At 41.3% G+C, this 22296-nt stretch overlaps 1 protein-coding gene across 2 annotated transcripts in view; it reads left to right on the top strand.

The window, feature by feature from the left end:
- The window catches only part of Tmod3 (tropomodulin 3), a 60388-nt gene extending 38315 nt beyond the window's left edge, over positions 1-22073 (top strand). For both annotated transcript variants that reach the window (XM_055598654.1, XM_055598662.1), the window contains 7 exons: positions 5768-5890; positions 6584-6673; positions 10894-11024; positions 12190-12297; positions 15053-15196; positions 17706-17850; positions 21565-22073. In XM_055598654.1, coding sequence (XP_055454629.1) covers positions 5768-5890; positions 6584-6673; positions 10894-11024; positions 12190-12297; positions 15053-15196; positions 17706-17850; positions 21565-21599 — 776 coding nt within the window. In that variant the 3' untranslated portion in view covers positions 21600-22073. The remainder of the gene's footprint in view (positions 1-5767; positions 5891-6583; positions 6674-10893; positions 11025-12189; positions 12298-15052; positions 15197-17705; positions 17851-21564) is intronic.
- The last annotated feature ends 223 nt before the right edge of the window (positions 22074-22296 follow it).

The following is a 22296-nucleotide window of genomic DNA, read 5'->3' as shown; positions in this document are numbered from 1 at the left end:
AGGCATAATAGCAGGAGAGCTGACCCCAACCCTCCTAGCCATCTGCAGTACTCAGGAGAGCAGGCCTGCAAACTACTGGAGTTTTGGTTGAGTCAGCCTCAGGATAGAAGCATGGGAGAGCTGGCTTTGCCATTCATCTAGGAAAAGATGCCCTCCTCACCTCTCATCCCTCACCACCTGTGGCAAGCGGGAGAAGTGGCCCCAGAGTCACGAGAGCAGGAGAACTGGCCATGTCCCTCATCAGCTGCAAAACTCAGAGGAGAGCAGGTCCTGAACCTCACCTAGGTAGCAAGTATATGATTCAGTAATGTTGAACATAGTCATAGAATGATACAACAACCCCTACAATTTCATTAAGCAACAACTACTTTCTGGCTCTATAGATTTGTTTGTTCTGCTCACTTGGTATCAGTGGAATTACATGATACGAGCTGGTGGCTGCCTGCTTTTACTTAGCAGGTGCACTCTACAACAGACCTACATTCCCAACTCTTCATTCCTTTTCATAGTAGAATTACAGTCTCTTGTATTTTATCATTTGACATTTGGGTGGTTTCTGATTTTTAGTTATAAATACGCTGCAATGAATATTGTATACAAATGGTTATTGTTGCTTTTTAAGACAGTTATATGCTGTAGCTCAGACTCCTAGAGATCCTTCAGCCTTAGTCTTCCAAGTGCTGCAATGATCCATTACACCCAGCTTTCTGATTTGTTTAGTACTTGTGATGGGGGAGAGAGGATCTTACTTCATGACATTTTGTATGACTGTCTGGTTGTCTACTGACCTTTCTCAAATGAATTGTCTTATGTCCTTGTAGATAAAGCAGTTGCTTAGAGTATAAGAGTTTACTTATAGATTTTATTCCATTGATATAAGTATCTTTTCTTCTATATGGCAACACTGGCTTAATTATAGTAGGTTTGTATTAAATCTTAAAATGGCAAGTGTGAGTTCTCTGGTGTTGGTCCTTTTCAAGGTAGTGTGGCTTACTTAGATTTCCATACGAGTTTTCAGATTAGCTGGTCACTTCATGTAAAGTGACCATTTGGGATTTTGAAAAGGACTCAAGTCAAAAAATAAATTTGAGTGCTGGAGAGATGACTTAGAAGTTAGGAGCACTGGTTGCTCTTCCAGAGTACCTCAGTTCAATTCCTAGTACCCATATGGCAGCTTAAAACTGTCTGTGACTCCCGTTCCTGGGGCTTGGACACCCTCATAGAGACATACATGCAAGCAAACTTCCGGTGCACATAGAATAAGAATAAATAAATTATAAATAAAGTTGGAAAGAGACAATGGGTTCTGTGTTCATAGAGTTAATTTAGATCCTACCTAATTTACACTTGATTATAAAATTAATCTCTTAATTATTTGCTAATGTTAAAGTACTCAGAAAATATAAAATAAGTACTTTTTATTTTATTGTTGAGTAGAAATTATCTTTTTTATTTTTGCCTTTTTTTCCTTCTGATACCCACAGTCCAACCCAACTTCAAGCTAGTGCCTGTTGAGCTAAATCCCTAGCTCCACGCCCTTCTATTGAAAATAGATTCTTTTCTCATACAGTATGTCCTGATTACAGTCTTCCCTTCCTCTACTCCTCCCAGTTCCTTCCCGCTTCCCCTCCCATCTGGCTCCACTGCTTTTCTGGCTTTCATTAGAAAAGAATAGGATGAAGTAATTACTTTTAATTATTAACACATTTCTACATATGGAGAGATTATCATAAAGAGAATGCTGAGACAGGTACCAACTCCATGTTAGGAGCTATTTAAAAATAACATTTAGTCTATGTGCTACCACCTTTTAATGTCCTAGTAAGATTACAACAGCTCATTTTTAAAGCCAAACTTATTTAGAAATTAGACATTAAATTATGCTTAAAACTGGGAAGAAAATGTGAGTTTATAAAAGTCTTTATCCATCTGGAGATTGTTGTTATCTTCAATGCCTTTAAAAATGTGGTAAAAATACCACATCCCTATTTTTCAAAGAATTGATAAGCTTGCTTCCAAAAAAATAAATACAAAAAAAATCTGTATTAGAATTTCCATGGGTGTTTGGAAATATTGTTTTGCCTTGTTTTTGTTTTTTGTTCTATTAAGATTTATTTTGTCTTTTTAAGCATTGGCAAAAGTTTGTGGGTGGGGGAAATGAGATATGAATAATACCTCAAGAAATGTGGGTGAGGATTACAAAAATAAACATCTTAGATTTTTACAGTGCTTTAGATTCCTTCACTTCCTCTAAGACACGGATAGCTATTTGATAGTTTGGGTGGTTTTCTTTCTTTTCTTTTCTAGTTTTATTTTTAAAGACAAGGTCTTAAACATATTTTTTAAGCCTAGGCTGGCCTCAGACTTAGTACATGTTAAACCTGTGAGTGACCTGTACCTCCCATATATGACCACACCAGCTTTCCTTTTTTCTTTTTTAGTTGACAAAAATAGAAAATATGTGTTTGTGTGTGTATGTGTGTGTGTGTGTGTGTGTGTGTGTATTTATTTATAATATGCAACAAAACTTTTAATATATGGACACACCATAGAATGGCAAAGTATTGCCTCATATTCTTTTTAATTTTCTTGTGGCAAGTAGCTCATATGGTTTTACTTAGTGAATGCCATATCCAGTGGCTCTGAGCCTTGCCTGCTGTCTGTTGGAATGCAGATGCCCTCAGCAGCACATCAGACCAACTAATAAACTAGAGTCTCTGGGATGGAACCTGGATATTAGAATTGCTCAAGACTCGCTGCCAAGTCTAGTGTGCATTCACTACTTAGAAGCAGCTATCAGCAGCAGGGAAGGCAGCAGGCTTGAGCCCTGGAAAATAGAGTGGCCAGAGAAGTCATACTCACTAAACCGTTTTTGGTGTTGGAGGTCAAGTCCGGAGCTTGTGCTCGTTGAGGACATCTCTACCACACACCCCACACCCCCTGTATACTATTTTCATTGTACCACTGTGAGGATTTTAGGACATAGTCATTTGGATTTGCCTTTAATTATGAACTATTCTAAAGAATTATCTAAAGGGCTAGAGATGGCTCAGGAGTTAAGAGCACTTGGCTACTCTTACTGAAGACACAGGTTTAGGTCCCAGTACACACACACACAGTGGCTCACCCCTTTATTCCAGTTCTGGGGGATCCAACACCCTCTTGTGGCATCTATGGACACCAAACATGTACATAGAAAAATGTAACCAAACACTCATACACATAAAAATAAAAAATGTTATCTAATTACCAGAACCCCAAAATTTTGATTCAGTTATACATACTGCCATATGTATGGCATATACATACGTGGCATTTGTTTGTTGTCAGGAGAAAGTCCTCTACTAGAAATAAAACGCTGGCCTAAGAGTTTGGAAACTTTTATTCTAGGGCTGGATAGATGGTTCAGTGGTTAAGAGCACCAGCCTCTCTTGGCAGCTCATGACCATCTATATATCTCTAGTTCCAGAGGATCTGATACACTCTTCTGGCCTTGTAGGTACCAGGCATGTATGTGGTGCATATGTACAGGCAAAACACCCACATGCATAAAATAAAACTAAATACAAAAAGACTTGGAAGTTTTGAGAACTTTTATTCTTAGTTTTCCTACTTTGAACTAGCATGTTCAAATTATGCTTTACGAAGTGAGGCCATTTGGACTAAAAAGATGCTCACCGAGTAGTTATTCAGCAAGTTGGATTCCTGCTGTGTTCTTGGAAAATACAGAGATGACCAGAACGTAGATCTGTCCTTGAACATCTGAAGGAGGGAGGCACACGTGGTATTGAGACCTTGTTCAGAGACTGTGGAAAGCTGGTGGAGCATGGTCATGTACTGCATCAGATCAACAGTAACACGGACACTGTTGCTGTTCAGGCCTACCCAGAGATGCTTACTGTCCACCTTCACGGCTCAAGCATTAACATGGGACCAGGTGCTGGGCAGCAAGACTATAAAAGTCTCGGATAGTTCCCTTATAAAGGTGGTTACTTGAGAAAACAGCTTTCTTCCTTGTCTTACCTTAGCTCACCTCACCTTATTTTGTGGGGCCATGGTGCTTTTGGTGCTACAAAAGACAAACTGAAGCCCACGGACAAAAGACTCAGTGATGAGAATGACCAAAACAGGAAATAGAACTATGTGGATCTTTGTCCTAGATCTTTGAAACTAATGAAAGATACTTAAGAGTTCTTATTGTTTGCATTCTGTCCACTTTAAGACTGGCTTAAGTCAGCAGTATCAGCATTACCTGGGAGGCTGACTCGTGTCTCAGTTACTTTTCAATTGCTGTGATGATCAAGGCAACTTATAGAAGAAAGCATATATTTGAAAAAAAAAAAACAAAAAACAAAAACAAACAAACAAAAAAAAACAGCTTTCAAAGGGTGAGTCTGTGGTCATCATGGCAGGGAGCATGGCAGCAGGCATGGCCGTGGAGCAGTAACTGAGAGCTCACATCTTGATCCACAGACATAAGGCAGAGAGCTCACTGGGAATGGCACAGGCTTTTGAAACCTGGGGTGGTGATTTCGCATACTTTTAATCCCAGCACTCCAACACTCAGAAAGCAGAGGCAGGCAGAGGTCTATAGAGCAAGTTCTAGGACAACCAGGGCTACAACAGAGAAATTCTGTCTTGAAAACCTAAGAGAGAGAGTGTGTGTGAGAGAGAGAAAAAGACAGAGTGTAGAGTGCATAAGATCTTTTAAGTATAGACAGAATTATATAGTTGGTAATAAGGATACTTGGAGTTGTATCTTTATCCCTGTTAATGTCTTTCTTTTTCTTGTCTAATTACTATAGCTAAGACTTCAAGCTCTGTGTCTCAACTAGATGCTCTGTGGTGTTTGTCAGTAACACATCCTCACTGCTGGAGCTAAGACTGAAAGCACTGTATTTCAACCCGGTGCTCTGTTACATGGATGTAGTTAACACTACAAATACATCTGGATTCACCCAGTGACCAAATCAGAAGATTCCTGGCTTTGAATGCAGATGTAGGAAGTTACAAAAACTATTAACTCTCATTGTGTTAGCTTTTCTGTCATTTTAACAAAAGATCTGAGCAAAACAACTTTGTTTTGAAGGAAAATTTTAGGGCTGGCTGTGGTAATGCACACCTTTAGTTCCTGCACTTGGGAAACAAAGGCAGACATAAGAGGAGCTCTGTGAGTTCAGGGTCAGCCAGGGCTATCCAGTGAGACCCAGTCCTTAAAATGTTTATATTTGCCCACTGCTCTGGAAGTGTCAGTACATGGTCAACCAGCTCCTTTATTTGGGGGCCTAAGGGGAAGCAGAACGCCGTGATGAGAGCTTGTTGTAGAGCAAAGATACTTGCCACATGGCAGCCGGGAAGGGGCTAGAAGGAAGTCTGTATCTCCCCAGACTTCTCCAGTAACTTGCTTGTAACTAGTCTCCTCACGCCCTCCCCACGGTCCCGGGCCATCTTGTTATGGATCCACCAGGGATTAGGTCACAGCCCTCAGGATCCACCACCGCACCTGGCTCATTTTAACTTTGAAGTTTTGTAGATTTTTCTAGAGAGCTCTAATTTTGAAGTTTTAATTTTTAGAGTTTAATTTTGAAGTTGATAGATTTTCTAGAGGTGTGTGTGTGTGTGTGTGTGTGTGTGTGTGTGTGTGTGTTGATTTTGACCTACTTGTGCATTTCAGTTGCACTTGCCTTATCTAGTGTTTGTCAGAAGGCCAAAGATGGTAGTGAATTAGTAGCTGTAGTAATAAATAACAAATGTTTTTGTTTTTCAGGGAAAATTTTTATCCCCAAACAGAAGCCGGTACAGACTTTTACAGAAGAAACTATATCCCTTGATCCAGAATTAGAAGAAGCTTTGACGAGTGCATCTGACACAGAACTGTGTGACCTTGCAGGTATCACCTGAGACTTTTATTTTGGGAAGGACCTTGGGAAGGGGCAGAGTGAGGTGTGGTGTCACACCCACAGAAGGCTGTGTATTCCTTGAGGGACAGAGTGCTGGTGGGTTTGTAGATGGAGCCTTCATCAGAGAAGACATCAAAAGATTAGAATGTTTCTGAGGATGCTGTTTCTTTTAAATGGAAGAACTTCACACTTTAGTGTAGTCTCTTGCACCACCAGGGCCAGCCTTGGACTCTGTCTTTGTAGAGTGTTAGGTTCCTGCAAACCTAAACAGTTTCCTTTCGTAGCCACCAGATGGAGCTGCCAGATGGGGTCAGCCTGGCTCACACTGTTTCCTAACTTAAAAGACGCCGTGAAATAACAAGGGGATTGATGAAAATAAATGAGAGATTGCCAGTAATGCCTAATCCCTACCTCCACCCGACCCTCCCGTTTGGGGGTATAAAGTCCATTTTCTGTTTGGTAGGAAAATGTCTGGAGAATGTTAAAATTATTAATAACTTTTTGTCTGTAATCTGGATCCTGGGCACGAACCTGTAGCCACAGCTACATGGAAGGCTTGACGTGGGAGGACTGCTTGAGCCCAGGAGCTAAAGGCCTGCGTGAAACACAGCAGGGCTCCATCTAAAAACAGTCAAATGAAAAGAGCAGGTAAAAGTAGAGAACTGACTTTCTTCTCTCTGCAGCTATTCTTGGGATGCACAATCTGATAACAAACACACAGCTCTGCAGTGTGATGGGAAGTAGTAATGGTGTGGACCAAGAGCATTTCTCAAGTGAGTAATTAAAAGCCTGTGAATTTTAATCTTTTGTCAAATATATTTTGCTTCCTCCATGTATTAACTTTGTCACTTCTTACACCAAATATTATATATCCATGTGTTAAAATTCAATTTTGATATTACTGTCACAGCAAGCCATTAAAAGTATAAAATTTAGTCAGGTGCTGTGATTCATACCTATATTACCATCACTCAGAATGCTTCCTGAGGCTGGGCACGGTGGCACATGCCTTTAATCCCAGCACTCAGGGAGGCAGAAGTAGGCAGGTCACTGTGAATTCAAGGCCAGCCTAGTCTACGAAGGGAGTCCAGGACAGCCAAGGCTATAGAAAGACCCTGCCTCAAAACATCAGAAAAGGAAGGAAGAAAGAAAGGAAGGAGAGAGAGAAAATTAAAAAATCAAAAAAGGAAGGAAGGAGAGAGAGGGAAGGAAGAAAGGAACAAAACTTCCTGGAGGTCAGAAGTTCAGTTTCTACCTTGTGCAGCTTATAATCACGTGTAACTCCAGCTCCAGGGAATTTTTAAAAAATAGGATACTTTTTTTTTTTTTTTTGAAACAGGGTCTCACTGTGTATCCTTACCTGGTCTCGAATTCAAACCTGCCTGTCTCTGCCTCCTGGGTGCTGGCATGTGCCATCACACCTGGCAGTATTTTAGTCTTAATGTATTATCAAATATAATGGGGACTGCTTTTGCCACATGAATACTGGCAACAGTATAAAAACCAAACAAGCTTAGGGTTTTTAATTTATCTTGGTTTTTTGTTTTTTGGGTTTTTTTTTTTTAGTTGCTTTTGCAGAGTGAGGGTCCAGTGACAGACCTTCAGCATGAACCCTCTGACCCTGAACAGCCCCAGCCCAGCCATACTCAATATTTGTTGACGTTTTATGTTTTTGTGTTGTTAGTTTTTAAAGAATCTGGGAATTCTGACAAAGTTCCTCTTTTTTAAAATATAGGATGTTTTAAGTTCTCAAGGTAAATATATGCTATTATAGCATATTTAAATATGTCATAAATATATATACTTCAAAGTAAATGTCTCAGAGCTGCAGTTAAGAGTTTACAACCACCTGTAGCTCCAGTGTTAAGGGATCTGGTAGGTTTTTTTCTGGTCCCCATGGGGCTCCTGCATGCATGCGATATACATATGTTCAAGTAGGCACATATATGTACACATAATTTTTTTAAAAAGGAAGTAAATGTTACAGCATTATGTAGCCTGCCACCCCCCTCAGCTGTTAACAAGTTGCTACTATCCTGTTTTACAGTCCTGTTTAAAGTTGATACACAAATGTATATAGCTTATGCATAAATTGTATTTTTAGTAAATTTTATGCATTTATTGCAACTTAATTTTTCAAGATTTTTAATATCCTTTACATCTTTTTTGTTGTTGTTTTTTATCGCTATTTTGTCTATATGTATGTCAGTGCATCTATGGTAACCAGAAGAGGGTGTTAGATTCCCTAGGACTGGAGATGGTTGGGAGCCACCATGTGGATACCGGGAATTGAACCCACGTCCTCTGGGAGAGCAGCCAGTGCTCTTATCTGCAGAGCTCTCACTCCAGCCTACAAGTTAGTTTTTTCAATTCCCAGGGTTGTTTTTTTTTCTTTTTAAATTCTTACTCTGGACCTCCTCTGTGCAAGCTCTCAAATGTGGATTATTCTCACTTACTATAACAACCCTATGAAAGAGGTATTACTCTCTTCAGTGTTCTTCTGAGGGAGCTGGGGTTTTAGAGTGATAACAAGCCTTGCTGTCACATAAATAGGCAGTGAGGGTTTTAACCACTATGTGCTGACTTATTTCATTCGAATGTATGTAGCTGTCGCTTTTATAAGGTGGTGTAGTTTGGCTATTTCCCTTGTTTTCAGCTTTTTATTTTCAGAAATGCTCCTTTGTGAGAAAGGAGACACCATGCAGTCATTACCTGCCTTCAGCTAATAACATTCCTGACCTTTCTTCCGCTTCCCTCCCAGCGTCTTTGCGTGTTTTCTGAACTAACTTCCTTCTTTCCTTCCCTTTGGAGGTCAGTGGACAACCTTCCCGAGTCTGTTCTCTCATATGGGTCTCAGGGATCGAGGATCATCAGACTGGTAGCAAACACCTTCACCTGCTGGGCATCTCATCAGCCTTTCTCCCTGCCCTCCCCTGCCCCAGAAATTTTTAAAAGTCAAACCTTCTTGGTTTTGTTACTGTTAGTATTTATGTAAAAATTCTACATGCACACAACAGATTTTTTATTAAATTTTTATTTTTTATATTAATTACAGTTTATTCACTTTGCATCAGAGCTGTAAACCCCTCCATCACTCCCTCCCAATCCCACCCTCCCTCCCTCATCTTCTGCCATCCCCCTATCCAAGTCCTCTGATAGGGGAGGTCCTCTTGCCCTTCCATCTGACCCTAGCCTATCAGGTCTCATCAGGACTGGCTGCATTGTCTTCCTCTGTGGCCTGGCAAGGCTGCTCCCCTAACAGGAGGAACAACAGATCTTATATGAAATAGTTTATTCAGGGAAAGGGAAACAGAAGAGAGTTAGGACCTAAGTGGATCATGAGGGCAGAGAGACACACACATACAGAGGGAGAGACAGACAGAAATGGGAGAGGGGTGCCCCAACAGAGAGAGGGGAGAAAGCAAGAGAGAAAAGTAAGAGGCGGCATCCATGCGCAGCTGCAGCATGACTGCCAGGTGTGTCTGCCACAGACCTGCGACACATGATGGCATCATAGGATACTAGGCAACCCAGAAGTAAGCTGCCTATATGCAAACAGTTACTTTATGCTCAGCCTAAACACATACATATATATGCTCACATAATGTATATATGTCTCTCACAAATTTAGGACTTTAAAAATATAACCCAGTGCCGTTATTAAATAGGAAAATTAACATTTGCTTCATATCATCTGAAATTTTATCTGTGTCCAAACTTCTTTTACTTTCAAAAATATCTCGTCCTTGCTTCAAATCAGAATCCAAGTAAGGGTTACACAGTATATTTGTTTGTTTTCAGTCTCTTTTTTTCTTTATTTAAAAAATACTTTTACTATGTTGCACATGTGTAGATCTAAGGACAGCTTGTGGGAGTCAGTTTTCTCCTAGGGATTGAACGCAGGAATAGGCTTGGCAGAAAACACCTTTACCTGCTGAGACATCTCACCAGCCACGTCTTTATTCTTAACGGTTTCTTACTTCAGCCATGTCATTTATTTCACCAGTAGGTTATTTACCCAGTAAAAACTCTACCTGCTGTATTTGGTTTATTGAAACCCAACGATGCTATTTTATGTTCTTCTGTCTCCAGTGTTTCTATGAACTATTAGATCTAATGGCTAGGACAGATTCAAATGGAAGGAAGTTGGTGAATATTGTGGGGAGTTGGCAAATGCTTCAATCACATAGCTCAAGTGTAGTCTCTCATTTTTGGAGAATGTTAACTAATTGTTGAGGAACTGTGTGTGCTGTGGTGGTACACATCTCTAATCTCAGCACTAGAGGGTCTTAAAGCAAGAGGATTGCAATTTCCAGACAGCCTTGGCTATGTAGCAAGACTGCTTCAAAATGAGAGAGAGTAAGGGAGAAAAAGAAAAGATGAGCTGGTTCAGGCATTGGCCTGGTCCATCCACTTATAGCTTCTAGTCATAAAGTCTTAAACCTTTTTTTGTATGTTTGCCCATATACATATATATAAGTCTCTCAAATTAAGAACTTTTTTTGGTTTTGGTTTTGATTTTTTGAGACAGGGCTTCTCTGCGGAGCCCTGGCCAGCTTAACTCTGTAAATCAGGCTGGCCTCGAACTCAGAGATCTGCCTTTCTCTGCCTCTGCCCCCTGAGTGCTGGGATTATAGGTGTGCACCACCACCACCACCTGGCTTAGATACTGGACCTTTTAATACACTATTCTGTGGTTTTATAAAACTGAGAGCTCACTCAGGTTTCCATTCAGTGAAGTGCTACCCCATGTCCCATGGTCCACTAGCTGGAAGAAAACTGCCTTAGTAAATCTAAATGGGAGTAAGCCCACTCTTCCCTTGTTTTCAGTGTTCAATAACACAACTACCGAAAAAAGATATTCTTGCAATTATGGAGAAAGGATTTTCAGATATGTGGCCTGAAGAGTGGGGACAGATGACCAAGTTAATGTGTGTCTTCTCTCAGCTTTACCATCTCAGTCAACCCTGGCTCTTCCCATTTGTTCCCACAGATGTGGTAAAAGGTGAAAAGATTTTCCCAGTGTTTGATGAGCCACCGAATCCAACCAACGTTGAAGAGACTTTAAAGAGAATTAAGGAAAATGATGCCCGTCTTGTTGAAGTCAATTTGAATAATATAAAAGTAAGTATGTCAAGCATGCAACATGCACAAGGATCAACATGGACACGCGTTTGCTTTGAGTCAGTGGAACCCAGGGCAGTAACGTGGCAGTTCTGATAGGCAGTCTTAGCCCCTTCTGCTTTAAGGTGGTATGTGAACAGAGATTCCCTCAAAGTTTAGAAATCCAGCTCTACAGAAAAAATGTAAGTCCTACACATTGTCAGTAAATTATGCAGATTTTTAAAATACTGCCTACTTTTTGTTTGTTTGTTTTTTAAGATGGGGTCTCTCTGTCCCAGCTGTCCCAGAACTCATTCTGGAGACCAGGCTGGCCTGGACTCTGAGATCTATCTTCTGGCTCTCGAGTGCTGGGATTAAAGGCGAGCACCACCACAGAGCAAAATACTGCCCACTTCTAAGAACTTTAGCCTCTTGGGTTTTGTTTTAATCAGGTTTCTGAAGGTATTATTAATACAGTTAAATAAGATTCTTATAGTGTACAATCCTGAGCTGTACAAGCTGTAAAATACCACTGTCAAGTTGTAAAATAAAAAATAAGCTGATTGATGTAAGGCCCACCTGTGATGGTAGAAGCTCTTTGGGCCCCTTTGTTATTCTGTCCACTCTCACCCCTGACCACTACTCATTTTGCCTTCTCCAGCACTGTAAATGGAATCAAGCTTGCAGCTTTTTGAATCTAGCCTTTGGCATAATGTACTTGAGACTCGCCCATATTGTGTAGGTTTCACTAGGTAGCTCTTTGACGGAGGAGTTATTCCCTTGTAGGTTTTGCTGTGGTTTGTTCATCAGTGAGTCAGTTGACCTGGACTCCTTCCAGTTTAGAACGGCTATGTGTAAAATGGCTGAACATGTGTACATGTGAGCTCTTTGAAGAATATAGGCTTTTGTTTCTCTTGATCAAATTGCCTTTCTGGGATCTCACTGGTTTTTGGTTTTTTTGTTTGTTTGTTTTTTCAAATTATTATTACTGATGGTTTGTTGTTTGTTTTGAGGCAGAGTCTCTATATAGACCTAGCTATTTTAGAATGCTCTGTGTAGACTAGTCTGTTTGTGCATTTCCTGAGTACATTTTAAAGCAAACAGTAAGTAGAAATGTATTTGATTGCTGGATTGAACTTCCTGAAAACTAAAATGTTGGTGGTGTTTCACATTTTTGTCTTTCAAGAATATCCCAATTCCAACTCTAAAAGATTTTGCGAAGACTTTGGAAACCAACACACACGTGAAACATTTCAGTCTTGCAGCCACCAGGAGCAATGACCCCGTTGCTGTTGTAAGTACATTGTGATTGATACTGTCAGTAATTCCTAACTGGTGTCTACAGACCTGCATGTTATAATGAGGTTAAGCCAGTTTGTTTTGTGAGACAGGATCTCTTATAGCCCGGATGGCCTTGAATTCTCTGTGTAGTGGAAGATGGTCTTGAACTCTTCAGTTCTCCTCCCTCTGCTTCCCAAGTGCTGAGATTATAGGCCTATACTACTGCCCCCCCTTAAACTGTGACTTCCTTTATGTTTATCTATTTATTTATTTGGTGAGTCTGTGTGTGGACGTGTGTGGAGGTCAGAGAACAACTTGCAGGGGTCAGTTCCTTCCTTCCACCATGTAGGTCCCAAGGATGGAATTTGGGTTGTCAGTCTTCACAGCCAGTGCCTTTGCTAGAGCCATCCCATTGGCCCTAAACCATAACATATATCTATATGATTTATGTGTGTATATGTATGTATATATGCTTTGTGATCTTTTTCATGTAGCATTTTAGCTCACTGTTTGGACATATATTATGTACCCTTTTTTAAAAATTTATTTATATTTATTGCTTATTAGTTTTTCTTTCCTCTTTCAAGGTAGAAAGAGGTAGGTTCCTAAGATAGCAACTCACTGTGTAGCCTAGGCTAGCATCAAATTCATGATCTTACTGCCTTGGCCTTGGCCTCCTCAGTTTTTAAACATAAATGGGGCCTAGAAGTATGATTGAATGGTAAAGTCTTTTGCCTGTGAGGACCTGTCTTCAATCTCCAGAACCATGAAAAGAAAAATGTAAAAGAAAGAAGGAAGGAAGGAATTAAATTGATTTTGATTTTTCACCCCACTGTATATATTAGAGATCTTTTTGTGTCAGCATACAAAGATCTGCTGCATCCTTAACATGTGCACAGAATTCCACTTATGGGTCTGTGGTTTGGGATTTTTATCAAATGCTTTTCTCTGGAGATGAGCATGTGGCGTTCGTCCCTTTAAAGCCGACACTGCTCTGTGTGTATTGGACCAGCCTTGCACTCAATGGGGAATCACATCGATTGTCCTAAGAGCCTTTCCCTTCATTTGGCTTTGCAGCAATCACTCCTTCATCGTCACTAGTTCCCAGGTTCCCACACAGCGTCTCCCTCATCTGCCCAAACTCTGAACATTGGAGTGGTTCGGAGCCTTCTTCTTTTCATCCTCACTCTGCCTGGGCAAGCTCATTTCAGTGCTGTAGGGTATTTACACATGTGGTGACTGCAATGCTTCGTCCCCTTCGTACCTCTGTCCTTAACTCTCCAGTTTCCTCACACTTCATCACTAAATGGCAGCAGCATCAGTCTACTTTCCTTGGTAGACAGGGAAAAAATAATAACTCTTAACTTCCCTTCCCTACAGCTGTAAGCCATATACTCAGTCCTGCCTTCAAAATATTTTTAGAATCTAGGATAGTCTTGCTGGCTCACACAGGTAATACTAGCATTCAAGAGGCAGAGACAGGAGGATTGCATAAGTTTGAAATTGGCCTGGTTTATATGACAAGCTTTGGGCCATTCTGGGCCACATGGTGACCTCTTACATAAAAAGAGAGAGACAGAGACAGAAACATGGGGCTGGTAAGATGTAGCAAGTAAAAGCACTTGCTAAACAGGCCTGACCATGTCAGTTCAATCCTCAGAACTCAAGTAAAGGCAGGAAGAGAGAGCAGACTCCACAGAGTTGTCCCCTGGCCTCCACATGCACACAGAGTGCATATGTACCCACACACACCATAGGCACACACATAGACACTGTCATATTTTTAATTGCCTGATGAAGTGATGTGCACCTTTAATTCCAGCAGTCTGGAGGTAGAAGCAGCCTGATCTATGTCAGTTCCAGGCCAGCTAGGTCTACATTGCAAAACCTGTCTCAGAAGGGGGTGGGAGGCCTGGAGATGGCCCTCGGTTAGTAGAGTGCTTACTTATTCACAGAGTCCTGGGTCTAGCTCCAGCACCACACAAAACGAATATGATAGCACATCCCTGTAATCCCAGCACATATCTATAATAAATTCAGGAAGCAGAGCCAGAAAGATCAGACGTTCAAGGCCATCCTCGGATTCATAAAGAATTTGAAGCCAGCCTGGGACACATAAGACCAGCATGGAATCCATGAGACCCTATCTAACAAAACAAAACAAAACAAAACAAAAAAAGTCGCATGGCAGTGCATGCATTTAATCCCAGCACTTGGGAGGCAGAGGCAGGCAAATCTCCTAGTTCCAGGACAGCCACAGCTACCCAGAGAAACTCTGTCTTGAAGGTGAAAAGGGAGAAAAATATTTTCCATATCCAACCATTTCTCACATTTTTATAACTCCAGCTCTGACGAAAGCAGACTTCTCTTTCCTGGATTATCGCAGTTGCCTCCTCAGTGAGCCACCTCTGTCTTAACCCACCCTAAAGCCAAAAGAGATACTAATAAAATTACTTCCTTACAGGAACAGAGAGAAAGTGTGAGAGACAAGAGAAAAAAATCATAGTGGAGAATGAATGAACATGAAACATGTACAGGAGTTAGAAATGTCAGCACCAGGGAATTACATGTGACCAAATCATCTGAGGATTAAATATAGTAATGCACATGACATAAAAAAAATACATGAGAGACCTAAGCAGTAATGTATCAAGCTGAAATAATGTAAAGAGAAACTTAGAAAATTAAATTCACTTGCTGATGGGATGTGAAGCAAACAGTAGGTACTATCAGATTTTAATCTCCAAATATTTTCTCTTAATTTCTAGGCTTTTGCAGATATGCTGAGAGTAAACAAAACTTTGAAGAGTTTAAATATGGAATCCAACTTCATCACAGGCAATGGAGTTTTAGCACTAATTGATGCTTTGAGAGATAACGAGACCCTGACAGAGCTCAAGATTGACAATCAGGTCTGTGTTATACAAAAGTAGTTTGGAGGAAACTGCAGCCCCCACTGCTGGGAGGGCTGCAGTCCTGAAAAGATAGGAGTGGAAAAGGGGTGGTGAGCCATTTGGGGATCCAGAATATTAATGTATATCAGTTGAATATGCAGCACGTCTCTCTAAGTCAATTAAATAACTTAGATAGGTGGCTGATTTGAACCGGAAAGACTTTTACATGTGACTTATTCCACTTTTTTCTCCAATTCTTTGAGAGAGCCACATAATAGGTAAACCTTTTGTATCTATAGTGTGCTACAGTCTCAAATACACAGAAGATAAATAGAGTTGATTGTATGAAAGAAGAGAAATAGGGCTGAGGAGATGCCTGGATGGGCCAGAGTTCATGCTATGATTGTAAGAGGACCTGAGTTCAGTCTGCCACGCCTGTGAGAGATGCTGGACACAGGGACTTAGGCATGGAACACCTATGGGGTCAGGGAAAAGCAGATCCCAGGAGCTCAGTAGCCAAGACAGCAAGCTTCAAGTCCAGTGAGAAAAGCACCCCAGTGCCCTGGTTGCTTTGAGGACACCAGCCTCAGCTGACAGGGGTAGTGCCAATACTTTGACTAATGTGAGACCACCTATTCCTAGACATACTTTTTTTTTTTTTTTTACATTTTTGTATTTTATGGACATGTGCATTCATGAGTGTGCATAAGGAGGCTAGAGGCGTTGGATTCCCTGGAGCCGGAGTAAATATGTTTGGGAGCCACCTGACGTAGGTGCCGGAATCTGAACCCGGGTCTTCCAGAAAAACAGCAAGTGTTCTTAGCTGCTGATCCATTTCTTCAGTCTCACAGACAAACTTTTTTAAAAGGGGAAAATAGACATACTGGAAATATTTCCATATAGAGCAACTGTTAATTTTTTATTTGAGAAATAGCTTTGCGGGCTGGGGACATGGCGCACTGGTGAAGATCTTGCTGCACAGTCACGTGGACCTGAGTAGCATCCCACTGTTAGTGCCCACAGAGAAGCAGGGTGCAGCAACACACATCTTGACGCCATTCCACAGAAGCAGAGACAGGCTCATCCCACAGGCTTACTGGCCTGCCAGCCTAGCCAGAACGGTGACCTCCCAGTTCAGTGAGAAGCTCTGCCCCAAAACTAAGGTAGAGAATGATAGAGGAGAATATTCAGTGTCAGCCTCTGGGCGCCACACACACCACACACACCACACACACACACACACACAAAATCAGTTATTTGAAAACATATTTGGCAAGTGATTCTCTAAATCCTTCAAAGTAAATGAATGTGTAAACTATGAAAAGAAGATTTGGTTATATCTAAAATTTGAGTCAAGATGCTTCTTAATCCATAATCTCAAATTTTTAATTGAGATGGAACTCAGTATGTGATGTTTGTGACTGACTTCTTCAGCCCAGCATAAAGTCCTGGCGGTCTATCCATGTTGCAGCACATGTCAAAACACCAATCTGTACATGGAGCCATTAAAATAATGCTGCGGAGCTGGAGAGATGGCTCAGCAGTTAAGTGTCCTTGTGGCTCTTGAAGAGGACCTGGGTTCAATTCCTAGCACCCACATGGTGGCTCACAATCATCTCTAACTCCAGGCCCAGAGAATCTGATGCCTCTTCTGACCTTCATGGGCACCAGACACACACATGGTGCACAGACAGACAGACAGACAAAACACTTATACATTCATATGCATGAAGTTTTTAAAAATATAAAAAACAACAACTTTAAGAAGAATAATGCTCTCATGAATATTAACATATAAATTTCTTATGAACATACATGTTTATTTCTTGGGCCTTATACCTACAAGTAGAATTGCTAGATAGTATACTAATTCTGTATTTCAAGATTTCAAGCACTTACCAGGGGCCCACTTTCCTACATTCTTGGCAGCCACTTAAACAAAACGAGGTCACATTGTACTGCCCAGACTGTTCTTGCTTGTTATTCCCACCTCAGCTTGCCCAGTGCCTGGGACTACCGGTGCACGCCACCATGCCTGCTGCTTAGCCATCTTCTCCTGTGGTTAGTGTGTTGGTTTATTGGGGCCAAGGTTGAGACATTGTTAGCCAGGCTAACCGCAAACTCCTCGGTATGAGAAGATGATCTTAAACTTCTACTTTCAGCTCCCAGTACTGGGGTCACGGGTGTGCAGCACCACACCCACTGTATGTGGGCTTGACCGCAGAGCTCTGTGGCTGCTGGGCAGCACTGCCGGCAGAGCTGTTTCCTCAGGCCTTTCAGTCTTCTTCACCACGCCCATCCTTGTGGGTTTGCGGTGGCACTCAGGATATCCACACTTTTATTTCTATATGAGCTTTTGGTATCTAGTGAGCTTCTAAAAATGTGTTTCTTATGTATGTTGTAGAAATTGGATAAACATAAAGAGACTAGGAGAATCGACATGGGACTAAAAGGCTTAAATCTTAATTACCTAAAAAATGTTTTGATCTGGTTTATTAACACTGTTCTTTGTTTCTGATTCTTCCAGAGACAGCAGTTGGGCACCGCAGTAGAACTAGAAATGGCCAAGATGCTTGAGGAAAATACGAATATCCTTAAATTTGGGTATCAGTTCACGCAGCAGGGACCCCGAACCAGGGCAGCCAATGCTATAACGAAAAACAATGATTTAGGTAAGACCTATGCGGTACTGAGTCGAGTTTCTGAGATACAACACTACGCTGTTTTTAAAAGTAAATTTTCGCATAGAAAAAGTCCCTATCCTTAGTCTCTAATGCTGCTGGCCCTTTACACAGTGAGTCAGAGCTGAGCCAGGTTGTAGGGATCATCCTGTGTCAAACCAACCTGTGTGACAGGCATGCGATAGCTTTAAGTGAAGCTTGCTGCGACAGATATTCTATTCTTGGTTGTCAGTTATTCCTCGTACTCTGAAATCAAGAACTCAGCACCACCAGAAAGCATCTGGCCTATTTTTCAAGCAGCCCCGGGCAGAAATTCAGTTTTGCATTATGAAGTGTAGTTTAAGTCCCTGCCTCCCTGTGGTGCACACTTTCCTGCCGCACCCACCTCCTCAGGGATCCCATTCTCTAGTGCTCCTTTTACCACCGAGTCTTGTGCTCTCCGAAATGAACTCTCTAGCCTGGATGAGTTAAATATGGTACTCGTATTTTTGTTTCTTTGTATTTCCAGAAAGTGACTCTCCTTTTAAGTTATGCTATTTGCCACTAAAATGCTTTACAAGATTCATTATAGGCAAGAAGTAAAAGTAAGTCCTCTCAGCAGGGGTGGCCTTTCCAAGCAGTGTAGTTGTTTTAGGTTCAGCCATATTTGCATTTATATTGTTGTAGTTTCATTCGTTTAATCCAGGTTACATGATCAGTAGTGTTTAAGACCCTCTCTGTATCAGCTGCCCATAGGAAATCGAAGCCACTCACTTTTCAAAAGAGAAAATGGTCCTTAGCTGTACTCTGGATTCTAGATGAGGTTTTCAGTCATCCACATTGTCTTAGTGCTGGCTCACTTCCTTTATTTCCCTCCAAGTGTTCTGACTTTGCTGTTCAGAGCAGTGTTTCTCAAGTCTGAGCTAAACTTTGTAAATAGCTAAAGAACTTTGGAAACACAGATTATTGGCCTTCCTTTCCTTAAGAGAGTCAGATTTAGAACACGCTGGAACTTGGGCATGGTGACCCTTAGCAAGAGTTCTAATTCTGTTGTGGGCACTACAGAATGTGTGAACTACACATTGAAATCCTAGCTTATTTCTCCGCGCATCAGAAGGTATTTGAGTTTCTGAATCTGACATTAATACGTATCTTAAACACATGTGCCATATATATTTTATACTTATCGCAACATTTGTCATACTTTTAAAATTGCCTTTATTTCTTAAGTCAGTTGTAGTTCATTTATAGTGTCTGTCTCTAGATAAATTTTGTTTTTGAGCAGGGTCTTGCCGTTATAGCTCAGGCTTGCCTCAAATTCCTGGTGATCCTCCTGTCTCCAACTGCAGACTGTTTGGATTTAGCTAGCATGCTAAAATAGACCACGTAGATAACAAGGACATCAGGTGACAAAGAATAACCAAAAATGGCGCTCTGCCCTTTGCCCTCTGTCTTGTGCACATAACAGCTGCTTCAGGTCTGCTCCCAGCTTTATTCCTTTTCAGTGCACTGTGGTTTCTGCCTATAGATCAAGGCAAAGAGTCTGGGGACAGTGCTTTCTAACAGCCTGACAAGACTTGAAACTGACAGGCTCCTGGGCAAGTAACTTTTCTTCAGCTTACAAATTGGACTATATCAGATCTTTGTTCTCATTCTTATAATACCTTCTCATTGTTTTCTTACTCTCAGCTATCCATTGAAATGCTTCTGCCTACTCGCCATCTCTCCAGCTCAGAAGTGTCACAGCTATAACAGAAAAGAGGTTGTATGGCACACATAAAATAAGCACTTCAACTTTGAGCCTCGAGTTATTTATCTGTGTGCTAGCTAAGTGCACAATCAGCTTTCTGCCGATTTTTGTTTGCGGTGCTCTGTTCTGTAGATCCTGTCAGTAACATGTTTAACATTCTTTTGGTAGCATGTGTTTTAACATTTTAATGGTTTGCCAAAAACAGCCAAACCCTGCCCTAGGAATTGCCTGGATGTTTCCCTTTCTGGTGTATATCTGTATTTATATTTGTTTCATGTCTCCTTGGCTTTTTTTCCTCCCTTAATTTTTCAGTGGATACTTGAAACTTGTTCCTTATACTATAGATTAGGGTCAGGGAAGCTAAGTAGGTAAGTATAGTTCCTGGAGACTTTATCCTTTGCTTTTATTTTGCTGACTCCACCAAGCCAGTGATTGAACAGTTCTTATACACCAGTGAATGTCTGGTCCCAGCAACCAGTAGTCAGAATAGCATGAGAGCAGCCATTACTGTGGCTGGGTTAGGAGCCAGGTTTTCTCTTGACTAGCTCCTCTGACAGCCAAGTTAGGCAAAAGAAAGGTGTAGTGCCTTGTGACTTTGATCCAGAAGGGAAGTGGGGAATTAATAGCCAGTCCTATTGAGCCAGAGAATCTGAGTACAAAGTACCAAAACCGTATCACTGTGGGAGATCCTCTGGGGTAGCCATGTTAGCTTTCCTCACTAGGAAGATGGCTGACTGGTGCCTCAGAGCCAGCTTGTAGTCCTCAGAGGTGGCTGAAGATGAGCTCTCTGTACTGAGGACTCGCTGTGTTCTCAGTGCTGTGCTGTACAGCATGTTATACCTTTAATTGCATGGCCATGAGCAGTAGACAACATTTTTCTGTCACAGAGGAAAGTTGAGGCCGAGAGAGGCTGATGCCACAGCACACACCACGGGGAAGTGGCAGAGCTGAGGTTATGTTCCTTTGCTGACTGCAACTCGTTCTGTCCTCTTTGGATAATGCCCTGCTGTAGTGTGGAATGCCAAAATGGTGGCTCTCGGTAAATATCCTTGGTGTCTGATGGTCAAAGGAGCAAGGTAGCAAGTTCCTAAAACTGAAGACCTTACCTGACACTAATGGACTCAGCAGTGGTTAACATCACCAGTCCGGGAAAAGGCTGGGCACCAACAGGCATGTGCATCTTGTTGGCTTCGTCATCTGTACTAGTTGGTTAGCCACCTCAGCAGCCAACATGTAGTACCCAGAAGGAAAATTTGTGAAGAGAAGGGAAATTTGAAAGTCAAATTTCAAACTGCAAGTCAGTTAGTACATTTAGAAATGATAAAAATATTTTTATAGATTCCTTGACTGTAAGGAAATAATTTGTCGCTAGCCAGGGAAACATGCAAATACTTTCAGTAAGCCTTTTTAAATTTTATTTTGTGGTGTGGTGTTCTGCCTGCATGTATGTCTTTGTACCATGTGTGTGCTCACTACCTTTGGAGACCAGAAGTGGCCATCAAATCCTCTGGAACTGGAGTTGACAGACAGTTGTAAACTGCCACATGGGCGCTGGGAATCGAACCTCGGTCCTCTGGAAGACAATCGAGTCATCTCCCTAGCCCCTAACATAACTTCTTAACCATAGCTCACCAATACCATTGCAGACGTTACTGTACTAACTGATCGTTTCTCTAAACTTAGGCATACTTTGTTTTCTATGAGCAAATGACTTGAAAATTGAGCACTGAATACTCTGTGGCTTCTAGCCAGCTGTTGTGTAAGCACCAGTATCATAAGCTACAGAGTTGTTTAGAAGCCTCTTGATTTTTATTAAGTGATGGGGGGATGACCAAGCCTTCTATTAATGGTCATATTAATGAGAAGTACTCAGCTCATTTTGATGAGGTGTTAACTGTATCATTCAGAAACTTGTTACAAGCAAGTTAACATTTTATACACAGATATGGATTAGTAACAGGCTTTTTTCCCCACAGTGCGCAAAAGGCGAATTGAAGGAGACCACCAGTGAGCACGCCGAGTGTGGCCTACAGAAGACTGCCGATCGCCAAAGGCTCGTGTTGGTGGCCGCAGATGTAAAAACTTCCTGGGTAGAAGGGAAAAGACTGGAAATCTTTTTTTTAACTATATGCATTACTTTCCTAGCTTAAGATATTATGTTTGATTTGTAAAATCAGTAAAAGATAATATTTTGTATTTGTAGCATTTCTACTGAAATCAGTATAATTTAGTTTAATGGAATGATTTATAATGATTTTTAGATAAAAACACAATTGTAGAAAGTTTCAGAAGTCATGTTAAGAATAATCTGAACATCTTGAGGACCAATCTTTTTAAATCGAAAGGGACGTTGCTGACTCAATGCTAATGTTGCCTCTTGTACATAAAGGGTAAGGCGCATGGCGGTTTCCTTTGTAAAAATCCATGAATTTGGCAAGAGTGTGTTTTTTTCCTTATTAGGGAAATAAAAGGTCAGAATTTTAAAGATGGCTCAGGATGTGATATATCTACATAAGCCAAAGCCGACCTCCAGGAGGCAGACTGGGCCTCTGCGTTGCAGGTGTCTGCACGTGTGTGATGTGCCTCAGCTGCACTGGGATTGGTTGGTTGGTTGGTTTGTAATAGTCCGTAGCTCTGCCCCACTGCACACCTTGTTAAAGTATGACTATGTGTAAGGTTAGTACAGTATTTCTCCGTGCTGTGGGCAT

The sequence above is a fragment of the Psammomys obesus genome, unplaced genomic scaffold, assembly GCF_907164565.1.
Source record: "Psammomys obesus unplaced genomic scaffold, mPsaObe1.curated_primary_1811, whole genome shotgun sequence".
NCBI classification, from domain to species: domain Eukaryota; kingdom Metazoa; phylum Chordata; class Mammalia; order Rodentia; family Muridae; genus Psammomys; species Psammomys obesus.
The sequence above is the reverse complement of the archived record's forward strand: the minus strand, read 5'-3'. Positions and strand labels throughout refer to the sequence as shown.